The sequence below is a fragment of the Cuculus canorus genome, chromosome 10 (assembly GCF_017976375.1).
Source record: "Cuculus canorus isolate bCucCan1 chromosome 10, bCucCan1.pri, whole genome shotgun sequence".
In the NCBI taxonomy this organism is placed as follows: Eukaryota; Metazoa; Chordata; class Aves; order Cuculiformes; family Cuculidae; genus Cuculus; species Cuculus canorus.
Window position 1 is genome coordinate 10360253 of NC_071410.1, and position 12343 is coordinate 10372595.

Consider the following 12343-nt stretch of genomic DNA (forward strand, 5'->3'; position numbering starts at 1 on the left):
GCGGACCCGCCCCGCCGCGCGCTCTCCCGCCACCCCGGCGCGCCCCCTGCCCGCGGGGAGGACCCGCTGCAGCCGCAGCCAGGGAGGCGTGGGAACTGTTTATTGCGCACGTGGCCGGGACTGCGACGCCCGCGCTCCTCGGGGTGCGATGGGGGCTCCTCATACCCCGCGGAGGCGGGCAGTGCCGTGTCCGCGGTTCCGCCCGATGCTCAGGTCCGTCCCCGCCGGCGCTGCGGCAGCACCGGTCCCGCAGCAGCAGCCGTCAGCGCCTGGGCGTCACCGGGGCTCAGGGTTCCTCGTCCGTGATGTCCAGGATGCTGCCCAGCAGCGCAGTGAAGGTGGGGCGCTCCTCTGCCTTCTGCCAGGCGAGAACCGGGAGCCTCGCTGCAGCCTCACTGCCGGCACCGCAGCCCCCGCAGCCCCCGGGGACCGGGGCAGGACACTCACCTCGTGCCAGCAGCTGTACATGATGGTGTAGACCCGCTCCGATGCCTGCTGCGGGCGGTAGAGGCGCAGGCCTTGGATGACATGCTCGGTGGTCTCGCTGTTATTGAATCTCTCATAAGGCATCTTTCCCAGAGAATAAACTTCCCACATGAGAACGCCTGTTACGGGAAACGGCAGGGACAGCTCGTGGCACCCGAGCGGCACAAGAAGTGGTTACTATTACAAAAAGCGGGATGTTTTTGGTTAAAGTTAATGTAGAATTAAGTTTCATCGAAGGGATTGTGTTCTTTGAAAGTTCGACAGCGTGTCCCTCTGACAGCGTGTTTTCTTTCAGTGTTTCTCCAGACACCGCTCATGCTTTGGAGCTGATAGTGTCTCGTGCTCAGTGTGATCCGAGCTGAGCAGGTGTCTCCCCTGCAATCCCCTCTGTCTGCAGTCTCTCCCCATCCCAAACGCAAGGTCAGGCAGAGCTGGAGCCAAAGCTCCAAATTAGCAAAAATCTGGACTGTTGTGAAATTCATAATAGTATTAAAATTAGTCCTTGGAAAGTAATAGAATATGCATAAGATTTCTGGGAAAATTTATACACATGCATGTGAGTGGGATATCCACCCTGTCCCAGCTCTGGTCTCATTGCACGTGATTGATGCATATTGCTCCCCTCATGTTGCTCAGGCCTGATACAGGCTGCTTGCTTTCTAAAACTCCAAAAATGAGTTTTAGAGTTTATTTGCTGGTATTTTCAGTATTAGGAGCACCTGTCCCTGCAGCTGGTTTGCAGAGGAGTTCCCTGGTGCTGGGGCACCCTCCGAGGCATCAATGCCATGCTCTTACCAAAAGCCCAGACGTCAGACTTGCTGCTGAACTTGCTGTACAGAAGCACTTCAGGGGGAGACCACCGCACGGGAAACTTTGACCCCATGGAGCTTGTATACTCGTCATCTAGAACATACCTGCCGCAGACAAATGGATCAGGGTGCCTGTCTTGGCTTTCATGTTTCACTCCTCCATGCAACTGACCAAGCCCAAAAGGAATCGACAGCTCTCAGCGTGACCAGAGGTCACACTCTGCATGGGTTTCAACAGGCAGAAGTGTCCCTTTGCAAACATGTGGGGAAGGGATAGGGTGATGTGGAGAGAAAAAAGGGGATGTGGAGAGAAGGCAGCAGTCAGGAGACTAGAGGTGGGGTAAAAGGGACGGGGAAAGTAAGAAAGGGATAGTGGAAACTGGAGAGGCAGAAGGCTGAGATGAGTTGGAAAGACAGGAGAAGACAGAGGAAAAGCGGAGTTGGATGCCAGTGAGGAGAAAGACTAATGTGCAGAAGAGACTGAAGGAGGGGTTGAGACAGCAAGGTGACACAGACATATCTACCAGACCTGGAAAGGCCAAAATCTGATACTTTCACAATTCCTTGGTCATTCACCAAACAGTTGCGAGCAGCCTGTGGATGGAGAGATGGAGGCAGTCACTCCTACCTGCTTCTGCCTCTCTCGTCCCCCTATACTAACTGGAAATTCATCTTGCCCCCACCCTGTTTACACTATGTCTCACTTCATCCTGCAGGTTCACTGGATTTGGGCAAGCTAAATCCTCAGCAAAGATAGAAAGAGAGGCCTCCAGGCATCTTGATTATCTACAGAGGGGCGACTTCCCTGGCAGGATTTTGCCTGAACAAAGCAGCACCAGGAGGAGATCAGGTAGAGCATCTAGCAGGACTCCAAACTGACAATGCCAGCCCAAAGCCTGACAAGCTGCAGGCTCAGCTTTTCATAGAGGCTGCTTTTCACATCTGAGCGAGTGAGGTTGGCTGTGACGCCTAACGCACATCCTGCCCCAGCCACAAATGCATTTCCCGTTCTCTGGAAATCTACCTAGTCTACCTTTCTACAACATCTAACCTGGTGCAGAGCAGTGACTTCAGAGCATCCCACCCATGCTCAAGTGGGCAGGTAAGCTTAGAGTGATGTTCTGCAGAGAAGGCTGCAGAGCTGCCTCTCCTCATGTTGACAAACCAGCTGGACCCTGTCTAGGACGTGCTGTGGCTGTTGCTGAGCTGGAAATGTGTCCTTCAGCCACAGCCCTACCAGGTCTCGGTGCAGGAACTGCTTGGATTCCAGGTACTCCATAGCTTCACAGACATCTTTGCACATCTCCAGCAGCTCAGCAGGCTGGAACCGCCGCCGAGTTTCCCTCAGGAAGTTCAGGAGGCAGCCATTGGCCATGTATTCAGTGATGATGAAGATAGGACGCTGCTTGGTGCAGACCCCATAGAGCTGCACCAGCTTCTCATGAGACAGGTTCCTGTGTTAGGGGCAGGAAGGGCAATTCTGAGCATCTAGAAGGCCAAGCAGCAAAAGAAGCATCTGTGAATAAAGAGAGTTTGGGAAGGTGCTCCCGGCCAGCTGACAGTGGAAAAGCTCACTAGGGAATCAGCACAAATCAGTAAGTTCTCAGATGCATTTTGCAGAGTGAGAGGCTGCCTGAGACTGTCCATCCACACCACCCAAGAGCACAGCCATTCTGGCAAGTCATCTCCAGCACTGACCTGCAGGCTGCTCACCACTTACATCATGACTTTGGCTTCGTCGATAAACTCATCCTCTGACATGGAGCCTTCCCTGATCATCTTGATAGCAACGTCGTACTGGCCTCTCCATTTTCCATACTTCACCACGCCAAACTGTCCCGTCCCCAGTTCCTTCAGGAAGGTCAGATCCTTTGGATCAATCTCCCACGACCCTAGGACAGAAAGTACGAGCATAACGTGGGTGCAGATGACTTCCCTGCAAGGTGCTCCCAGTCATCTGATCCAGCAAGCCCAAGAAGAGCTCATGAGGATGCGCTGCCTAAAAAAAAACCATCCCAAAAAATCCAGGAAATCTGAGACCTGTCCCTCCAAGGGATGGGGAGCAAAGTAGCTTGTGGCATCACTTGGTCAGTACTGTCAGCTGAGGGCCAGTGAGTACTGGAGGAGTAATGGGAAGGCTGTAAACCCTGCTGCCATGAGATAGCCAGGATCCCCGCCCCGGGAAGTTACTGCCGGTAGAGATGGACCTTGCAACCAGGGAACCGTGAGGTAGCCCAGGCCAGCTTACCATAGCCGAGGCCAGCTGTGGAAGGAGCACTTTTCTGGTGGGGGGACACTGGGTACTTCAGTCTGGATATGAGCCCTGAAACACAAAAGGTTAGATGGCCACATCATACTTACCCACCACGTTCCAGAAGGGAACACAAGCCTCCTGCCTTCAGTGCAGGAAGGTGAGGGTATTGCCATTGTCAGTAAAAACACTGCTGGCCTTGCTCTATCCCGCAAGCACTGACCTGCAGAGTTGTGCTGATGGTACGTGATGAGCTCCGGGATGGTGTTGAAGAGGTGCTTTTCTGCCAGGTAATACTGATTCTGGGGGGTGCAGCATACAACGTAATGGCGGATCATGCCTTGGGGGTCTCTGGAGAGACAACATGTGGGGTCAGTGGCGTGGGGAGAACAAGCAGGGAGAGAGGGCTGCCAGGAAGGGCCCTCCAAGGTAGGAACATGCTGCTCTTGGATCCACTTACACAGAAGACTTGGCATAGACGGAGACAGTGTATTTCCCTGTCTTGCTGGTGGAATCTCGGACAATGAAGCCCCCTTCCTTGCCCTAAAACAGAAAGGGTAGAGGAGACGGGGTGGTTTTGGAGGGGTGCGACTGTAACAGGCTTGACTGAGAATGAGTCTAAGAGATGACAGCAATGCTGGAGAGGGTGCAGTAAAGTCAGAGGAGTCTGACTTCCAGTCCCTGCCTGGGGGATCACTCCTGAAGTGCCTGCCAGGAGGAGGTCAAGTTGGGGTAGAGATGGTTCCTGGGGCTACTGGGGTGGCACTCCCCTACCAGCACAAGCCAGAGATGGTCCCATGCTGGACACAATGTGACAGCAGCCCACAGCCGGCTGGTATGTAGAAAGGACCCAGCCTCAGGAGTCAGCACTTACCTCCTGCTTCAGCAGTTGCTCTGCTTGGCTCCGAGTGATATTCTTTGAGTACCACCTGGAAGAGGGACACAATCATCAAGGAGATCACTGCAGCCACCACTGTCCCCAGCCTGGTCTGACCCTGACCCAGCCAGGACAAACAGTGCAGGGAGAAGGGTGGGGATGGCCATCATGGGGCTGGAGAGTGTGCAAGAAGGAAGGCAGCCCCAGCCAGGCTGGGCTCGCAGGCTGCGTAGGCTAACAGAACTGGATGTAAAAAGTGTCTGACCGAGCACAACTTGCCATGTCTCTCTGCCTTCTACTCACTCAAAGATCTCCAGGGAATTCCTGGTTTCAGTGACGTAGTTGCTGGGGATGTATCCTTCCCTCCTGCAGGAGAAAAGGGGCTGGTCACAAACTGATGGAGGAGGCCAAGGAGAAAGGATGTTCCTGTTCCAGCAGGCTGAGTAGAATTGGGCTAAAAACCCTGGCACCAACACGTTTGGGTTCACGTTTGGGGAGGGCTGATATCACAGCCTGCTTCAGTCTCCCTCACCCTCCTCACGTATAATCCCACGCAGGAGTCCACAGACAGCCCATCCTAACCCCTGTGATGCTGAATAGGTGTGTTTTCCCACCATTGCCTTGGCATTAGGAAAGGGCACCACTGCGAGGTGAGTGCTGTGGGCACTGGGAGCTCTTACCCGTTCTTGTCACGGGCTTTCCACCAGGGCAGGTGGCTTTCCTCCAGGATTAGGTACTCCTCGCCCTTCTGCAGTTGCAGGTCCTGCGCGTTCATCGGCAGGTAGTTGTAGAGGGCCACCACCTTCTTCATCTCACCTGCTGTACTGGGGGTTGGTTCGGGGAGCAGGGGCTTCATCACCATCTTCCCCAGAGCAAGGGAGAGCATGGGACACGGTGAGGCTGGCAGACACAGTTTCCCAGGCAAGACCCTCCCCAGGCCTGGCAGGTCAACAGGCTCAGGCCAGGTCAGCACAGCATTTGGCTCAGCTCCCACATTTATGTCCACTAGGAGAACAATACCCTCCCAGCATTTTTTATTGCAGCATTTCCTCCTTGGAGACCCATCCTCACAAAAGGTGTTTTCCCTCTACCTTTTGGCTTAACCTGTGACTCCTGCACCTTATAACAGGGCTTCTCTATCCTCCCAGCTTCCCCTGGCGAACCTCAAGGGTGAGATCATTTGACTTTCCCCCAGGCCTTCAGACTCCATCCCCTGCTTCAAGCTTCTTCTTAGGGCACCATCTTGACATCCTTCTCCAGAGCAGAGCCCTGGTCTCTCAGCAATGTGCTGACAGACATTAATATGCCGGCTTTTCCCAGACAGATCTTTCTTTAAGCAACTTGAAGCAACCCCACATGCTGACTCTGCCCCTTACCTGGTCCTCCTGAGGAGTAGGGGGAAGAGGCTTCTTTGTCTTGCGATGTGACCGCCCAGCTTTTAAACCTTCAGAACAGAAGAGGGACTGAGGTGAGAAGAGATGCCCGGTGTTGTGCAGCAGTGCCCCCGAGGGCTGGGGACAGGACAAGGGGAGGGTGCCCAGGGTCTTACTGCCATTCCTGCTCTCCAGGATCTGGCAGCCCATGGCATTCTTAGCTGTCTGGGAGCAGCACAGGTACTGGCCATCGATCCAGAAGCAGGGGTGGTACTTCTGTACCAGGTCACTGTTGTATCGGATCACTGCGGTAGAGGAGAGGAGATGTGTGTGATGTGGGGCTGCGTCCCCCCGCCCGCTGCAGAAAGCTCTCTGCTCCCTCAATGCAGGTGATCAGGTCTCTTAAATCCTTTCACTCTGCTGTGCTACTGATACACTGTCACATGTGGCCCTGCTGCTCGGGTTCCCCTCAGCTCATCGCTGGTGTTTCGGCGCTGTGGCTATGCAAACCCTGTGCCAAGAAATCCCTGGCTCAGGGAGGGCCAGGCCTTTCCTCTCAGATCTTATCAAAGATCTTCAGCAGCTCTGCAAAGGCACACGAGCATGCTTTGAGGGCCAGGTCCTGCTGTGACCACCTCTCCTGCCAACCAAACATCCAGCATTCCCCAGGCTGCTGAGGACCACGGTTTGCAGCTCTTCTGAACCATTCTTTTTTCACAAGTAGGGTGGGAGGCAAGTGCTGTGCTGGCTTGTGCATGGGGACAGCAGGGCACTGGCACCATCCCCTGCCTGCTCGGAGAATTCTCTTACTTGGACACCACTCCCTTGCCAGGCAGGTGCTGACTGACATCCTCACACTTCACCCCAAGCTAAAGGGACAACTGGATATGCATAAAGACCACTGCAGCATGGTGCTGGCCCACAACAGCTCCACAGAGTGCAAAGCACCCCTTCTCTGGTGGAGCAGGATGAGGGCACCCTGGCAGCAAAAGGCTAGCATTTTCTCTCCCCTTTTCCCTCTGGATTTCATGCTGGCTTCAGCTGCCACAGCAACCCCTTCCCACAGCAGGAAAGTGGGGAGAGAGCTGGCTGCCTGCTGGGGCTGAACAGCACGGCTCTCGTGAAATAACTGACTTCCTCGTTATCAGCGTGCTCTGCTTCCGCCTCACTCAGGCAGACTTCCCTGTGTCAATTCGAGCAGCTAATCTCACCCCACCAGCACAAAGCCACAGAAAGATAGACACACCAAGAGGCACACGTGGGCAGCTCCAGCAGATTTAAGCCCAGCACCCCAGCCCCTCTGCGCAGTGCTGCTGCAACATGCTCTCAGCTCAAGGATGTAGCACCCATGCAGATGAGCGTTAGCTCAGCAGTACCCAGAGATGCTCCCGGGCTTCCAGGAGGCTTTTTGTTTGTGTTTCCTAAAGCACCACAGGGGTTCTATCCTTGCCTTGCACGCCAGTACAGCTGTGTGGCCACACCTGCCATTTCCTCTTGCTCTCAATAACTTCTGAGCCTGCTTGAGCTAATTTGGAGCAGGCTCGTGACAGGGCAAGAAGCCTCAGCTAAGGTGGCTGTGGTGCTGCAGAAGTCAAGGGGGTAACAGGTGAGGATCCACCTCTGCCGGGCAGGAGCGGCTGGTGTCAGCTCAGGGATGTTACAGATCGTGCATGGCCTTACAAGTGTGCTCATCACAAGGAGAAGTTTTGGATCAGCACCTGCTCTTCCACAAACATGGGATAATATAACCATGAGATAGCAGGGCGCTGGAAAGCTGGTGCTCTAGGTTGTGTCACCCACAGAGCTGACTGCTTCTGTTTGCTTTCCAAGTGAGCTGCAGAGCCCCCAGACTCACCGTTCTTCAGCTGATGGATCCAGCGCTTGCGCAACTCCTCCGTCGGGGAGAAGACGTAGAGGGGCCCTTCGTCATATACCACCTGCAGGACCACACGCCTCAGTGCCCTGGACCAGGGTCTCCCGGGGAAGAGGGGGCCAAGGTTTGTGGTCACCCTGAGCAGCCGGTGCAGAGCACAAGCTGTGCTGGCCCAATACAGTGCTCACAGGACCATGACAGAGAGGTTATAAATAAGCCCCCTCCCTCGAGACTTTCCACTTCCTTTTCTACTTTTGGTGTGTCAGGGGCTGCCGTGGGTGCCAGCAGCAGCAGGCAGCTGGGCTGGGGGCTGAGCGGGCACAGTCAGCAGCCAGCATCCCTGCAGCATCAGCCAGGGGACTGGAAGAGCCAGGACAGAGCTCAGGAGTGGGTTTCCATCTAAGCAGCCCCTTTAAATAGAGCTGCTCCATTCTTTGGGGCTTGCAGAGGCTCACTTGCCTGCCCCACGCAGCGTGACAGCAGCAGGGTGTCCCCAAACAGCTGAGTGACACTGGGGCAGCAATGCCAAGTTTGGCCCCAGGACCCTCTAGGGTCCTCCTGGCAGCCCCCTGCAGCTGGGCAGAGTGAACTGGCAAAGGGGTGCAGTGAGGACTCACCTGGAAGGGGTAGGGGAACCGTTCGATGATTGAGATCTGTTCCATGTTGTTGTAATCCTCTCCTTTCCTCTGGAAGAGAGAGGCAGAGATGGATGCTTGTATCCTGCTGCTCGGCTGCTGGCACCTTCCCTGGGACCCACAGCCTTTGGCATCCCCCTGCTCCCGTCAAGCCGGACCCCTGGTATGATGCAGGCTGTGGATGCAGAGCCTCCCGTGCCAAGCGGGGCTGTGCCCCATTCCCATCGCCCCAGGGCAAAGTGACTCTCCCCACTTGCCCAGAAAGGGGACAGGGGGACACAAGCAGGAACCTTGGACCCTCCTCACCGGGACCTGCCGCTCAGGGGGAGGGTTGTTTTCCGGCACCACCGTCTCCACACAGGTGATCTTCTCAATGTCCACCGAGCCCTTCTTGCTGCCCCGGCGCTGCAAGAGAAGGGGTTGGTTTCCACAATCACCAATGGGGAGACCTGAGGAGACTCAAGCCAACTCCCATCCTCATCCAGCCTTGATCTGGGTGCCGGTGAGGGACAACTGGTGACCCACAGGCACTGCCATGGCATAGCCCCTGTGGCCTTGGGGCCACTGACTCACCCCCCGCTCAAAGTCATACTCGTAGTAGGACAGCTTGCTCTCTGTCAACAGGAACAGGCGCTTCTTGAAGTTGAGGGGAGACGTTTTCTTCTTCTGCTGCGAGCGCTTCAAGAAGATGCTCTCAAGGATGACGCTGGCCATGATGGCCCCTTCAGCCTGCTCCACTCCGTGCTTGCTGGGTTGCTGTGAGCAGGACAACACCGACACGATGATTGCTCAGCCAAAAACTTGCCCACCGCTGGACCTCGGTCAGGTGCACTCCCCCCCCTAACGGGCAGCCATGGGGTGCTGGGACCTCCCAGGGGGGATCACATGTGCGTAGGTCAGCGTGGGGTATTTGTGATGTGCCGTCTCCCTCTCCTGTCCTCTCTCCAGCGCCAGGCTGTGGACCAAGCCACTACTCAGCTGGCTTTGGCTCCCAGCACAGCGGGTTGGAGAGGGAGGGAGTTGGGGAGGCTGCGAGAAGCCTAGCCCTGGGGAGGAGCGCAGAGCCTGAGCAGAGACAGCCAGCAGGCTCCCTCCTCCTCTCCGATATCACGCATTTGTGTATGTGTGCTATTTCCTCCGGCTTGGCAGCGTGCAAAGGGCAGCAGTGGGAGGTCAGTGCCTATAAAATTGTCATCCTGTGCCCCTCCGTGCTGCACTGGGATACCCAGATGGTTCTGGCACTCCACAGAGCCGTGTGGCTGGAGTTGTGGGTTCCTGCTTCTCTGAGGGCTGTAACCAACACCCAGCTCCAGCCCGGACCCAACTAGGAGATAATCAGCTACACGGAGCCACTTGTGGCCCTCATGGCTCAAGCCTCGCCAACTCGTTTGGATGGTTTAAAAAATACCCCAAACCTACTTAAAAAAATGAGCTGTCAGAGTCTTTTGGGAAAACCAGCAACCTCTGATGGTTGATCCAGGCCTGGGAAGGAGGGAACTGGGGTCCCAGCTGGGGACAGGCTGGGGTAGCCACTGATCTCAGGCTGCTGGCAGGGTGGTGGGCGAACTCAGAGCAACCCCAGCATTCCTCTCTAGCCCCATGCCTCAGTTTCCCTAGCTATAAAATGTGGCTGCTGCTCCCATGTCCCAAGAGCAAGAAGGGTCCCATTGCCCCCTGCCCCTGGCACAGACATGGGGGCTCAGCAGAGCAGCCCTGGTGTCCGTCCCATCCCAACTGCAGTGCCAGGTCCCCATGAGATTTACCTTGAGTTGGAGCAGCTGAGTCACCGCCAGCAGTGCTGGGTAGATGGGACACGTCCTCGCTGTGTCCTCTGAGACAGTGCCACCAGAGAGGAAAGAAGAGTATCTCAGAGGGCTGTTCTGCCCCAGCGCGGCACAGCCTTCTTGTCCCCAGCACTGCCACCAGCTCCGCTCTGTCCCTGCCTGTCCTTTGGGGTGGTGGGTGCCCAGCAGGACTCACCCTTGCAGCCAGCCATCACTGCTGTTCTGTGGTGAGGGACTGGGTGGGTGGAAGCATGTCCTGTGTCCTCCCCACAGCTAATGTGACTTCCTGCCACTGTCACACCTCAGCCAAGCGTGTTCTGACATTACCACCGTGCTTGGCACACACCACTGTGTCCCACCGTGGTCCCTGGGCCACTGCCCCACAGACAGGCACCCCTGTCCCTGCCCATGCTCTGCTAAGGAGACAAATCTGCCTGCCACCACTGCTTGATGGGGACTGGCAGGGGGCTGGCATGCTCACAGCAAGTGGGAAGGGCGGTGAGGTGTCTAGGAATAACAAACTCAAGAGCCCCCATGTTTCAGGTGCAGCCTGGAGAATGACAAAATGAAGGGTGGGAGGGACAGAGGAGGGAGTCCCCTCACATGGGAGAGACTTGGGAACAAACACAGAGCTGCACCCACTGCAAAAAGCACGAGAAAGCGGTCAAAGGCACTGTCAGCATCCTGACCTCCTGCTCTGGAGCACCCCTGTGGTCCCTGGTACCCACCCACCACCCTGATCTCATGCTCTGCTGCATCACCAGAGCCCCTGGCACCCACCCACCCCTTGCTCTGCTGCACCCCTATGGCTCCTGACTGTGTGGCCCCATGGCAGTTGTCCCACTCCTGGTTGGATGCCGCCAGCTGAGAGTACGCCAGGCAGCGGGACAAGGCTGAGCCTTCCCGGCTTGGCTCACCCGTAGCCTGGCAGCCTGTGCTGGGGATTGCTCTCCTGCTGCTGGCAGGCACTACAGCCCTGGCACCATGGAGGATGCAGGCAGAGGTGTGAGGCCTCAAGCAGGTGCTGCATGGCAGCTCCTGCCAGCTGCTGCCACGGCTCCTTGCTGGTGATGTTAGCAGGGCCATGCCAGCACCCAGGGCATCGCAGCCCTCGTGCTCCTGGCTACGCCTCTCCCACACCACGCGGTGCTGGGACAGGGCTCCCAGGGCCCCTCTCTGCATTCACTGAGCCCTCCTGCCACTGCTGTGCCAGCCGGGGTCCCAGCACCACTGCTGCTCACCACCCGGGGTCCCAGCACCCACCACCCTGCACCAGACAGGGTCTCGGCACCCGCCGTCACTCACCCGCTGGGGTCCCAGCACCCACCCCCCTGTGCCAGTTGGGATCCCAGCACCGCTGCTGCTCACCACCCGGGGTCCCAGCACCCAGAGTCCCTGTGCCAGCTGGGATCCCAGCACGCAGAGTCCCAGCACCCACTGCCGCTTAACCGCTGGGATCCCAGCACCCGGGATCCCAGCACCCACTGCCGCTCACCCGCCGGGATCCCAGCACCCGGGATCCCAGCACCCACTGCCGCTCACCCGCCGGGATCCCAGCATGCGGGATCCCAGCACCCACTGCCGCTCACCCGCGCTCACCCGCTGGGACCCCAGCACCAGGGATCCCAGCACCCACTGCCGCTCACCCGCTGGGATCCCAGCACCAGGGATCCCAGCACCCACTGCCGCTCACCCACTGGGATCCCAGCACCCAGAGTCCCAGCACCCACTGCCGCTCACCCGCCAGGATCCCCGGGATCTCAGCACCCACCGGCTCTCACCAGACGGGGTCCCAGCACCCGGGGTCGGCGCGCAGGGAGGAAGGACGGGGCCCGCCAACCCCACCCTTTCGGTTCCCCTTTTTTTGGTTTCTGACTCAAAAGCAGCAGCTGCGTTTCCCCCTGCCGGTGGCAGGGCTGCGGGGCTCGGGGCCGCGGGCAGGGCGAGCTCCGCACGACCGGGACCGCACCGCCTCCTGCTGCCCGGGCTCGGCCACCCGCACCCTAAGCACCCCGCAGACACCTCTCCCTTGGCATCAAGGCACCCCTACCCCGCAGCACCTCCACCCTGCACGCTCCCCACTTGGCACCAAGGGACCCCCATCCTGCAGCATTCCCTACCCGGCAAACACCACCCCCTGTTGGTACCTCGGCACCCCTGTCCCGCAGCACCCCCCTATCCCTGGCACCTCTACCCCGCAGACCCCCCACTTGGCACCAAGGCCCCCCCACCCCGCAGATACCTCGCTAGTTGGA

General features: G+C 57.6%; 1 protein-coding gene across 4 annotated transcripts; it reads right to left on the minus strand.

Moving 5' to 3' along the window:
• Nucleotides 1-93: 93 nt before the first annotated feature.
• On the minus strand, nt 94-12115 carry BTK (Bruton tyrosine kinase). Of its 4 annotated transcripts, none has more exons than XM_054075116.1 (20): nt 11870-12115; nt 10068-10135; nt 8878-9060; nt 8611-8709; nt 8287-8355; nt 7652-7733; nt 5973-6101; nt 5800-5867; nt 5104-5285; nt 4727-4789; nt 4421-4475; nt 4007-4089; nt 3770-3897; nt 3544-3618; nt 3016-3187; nt 2533-2749; nt 1825-1889; nt 1282-1400; nt 448-605; nt 94-358 (listed from the first exon to the last, which is right to left on the minus strand). In XM_054075116.1, the coding sequence occupies exons 3-20, from the start codon at nt 9016-9018 to the stop codon at nt 287-289; spliced, it is 1977 nt and encodes a 658-aa protein (XP_053931091.1). In that variant the 5' UTR covers nt 9019-9060; nt 10068-10135; nt 11870-12115; the 3' UTR covers nt 94-286. The 4 variants fall into 4 exon arrangements, with proteins under 4 accessions (XP_053931091.1, XP_053931092.1, XP_053931090.1 ...); XM_054075117.1 differs by having other exon boundaries at nt 11860-12084; XM_054075115.1 differs by having other exon boundaries at nt 11829-11966.
• Nucleotides 12116-12343: the final 228 nt, after the last annotated feature.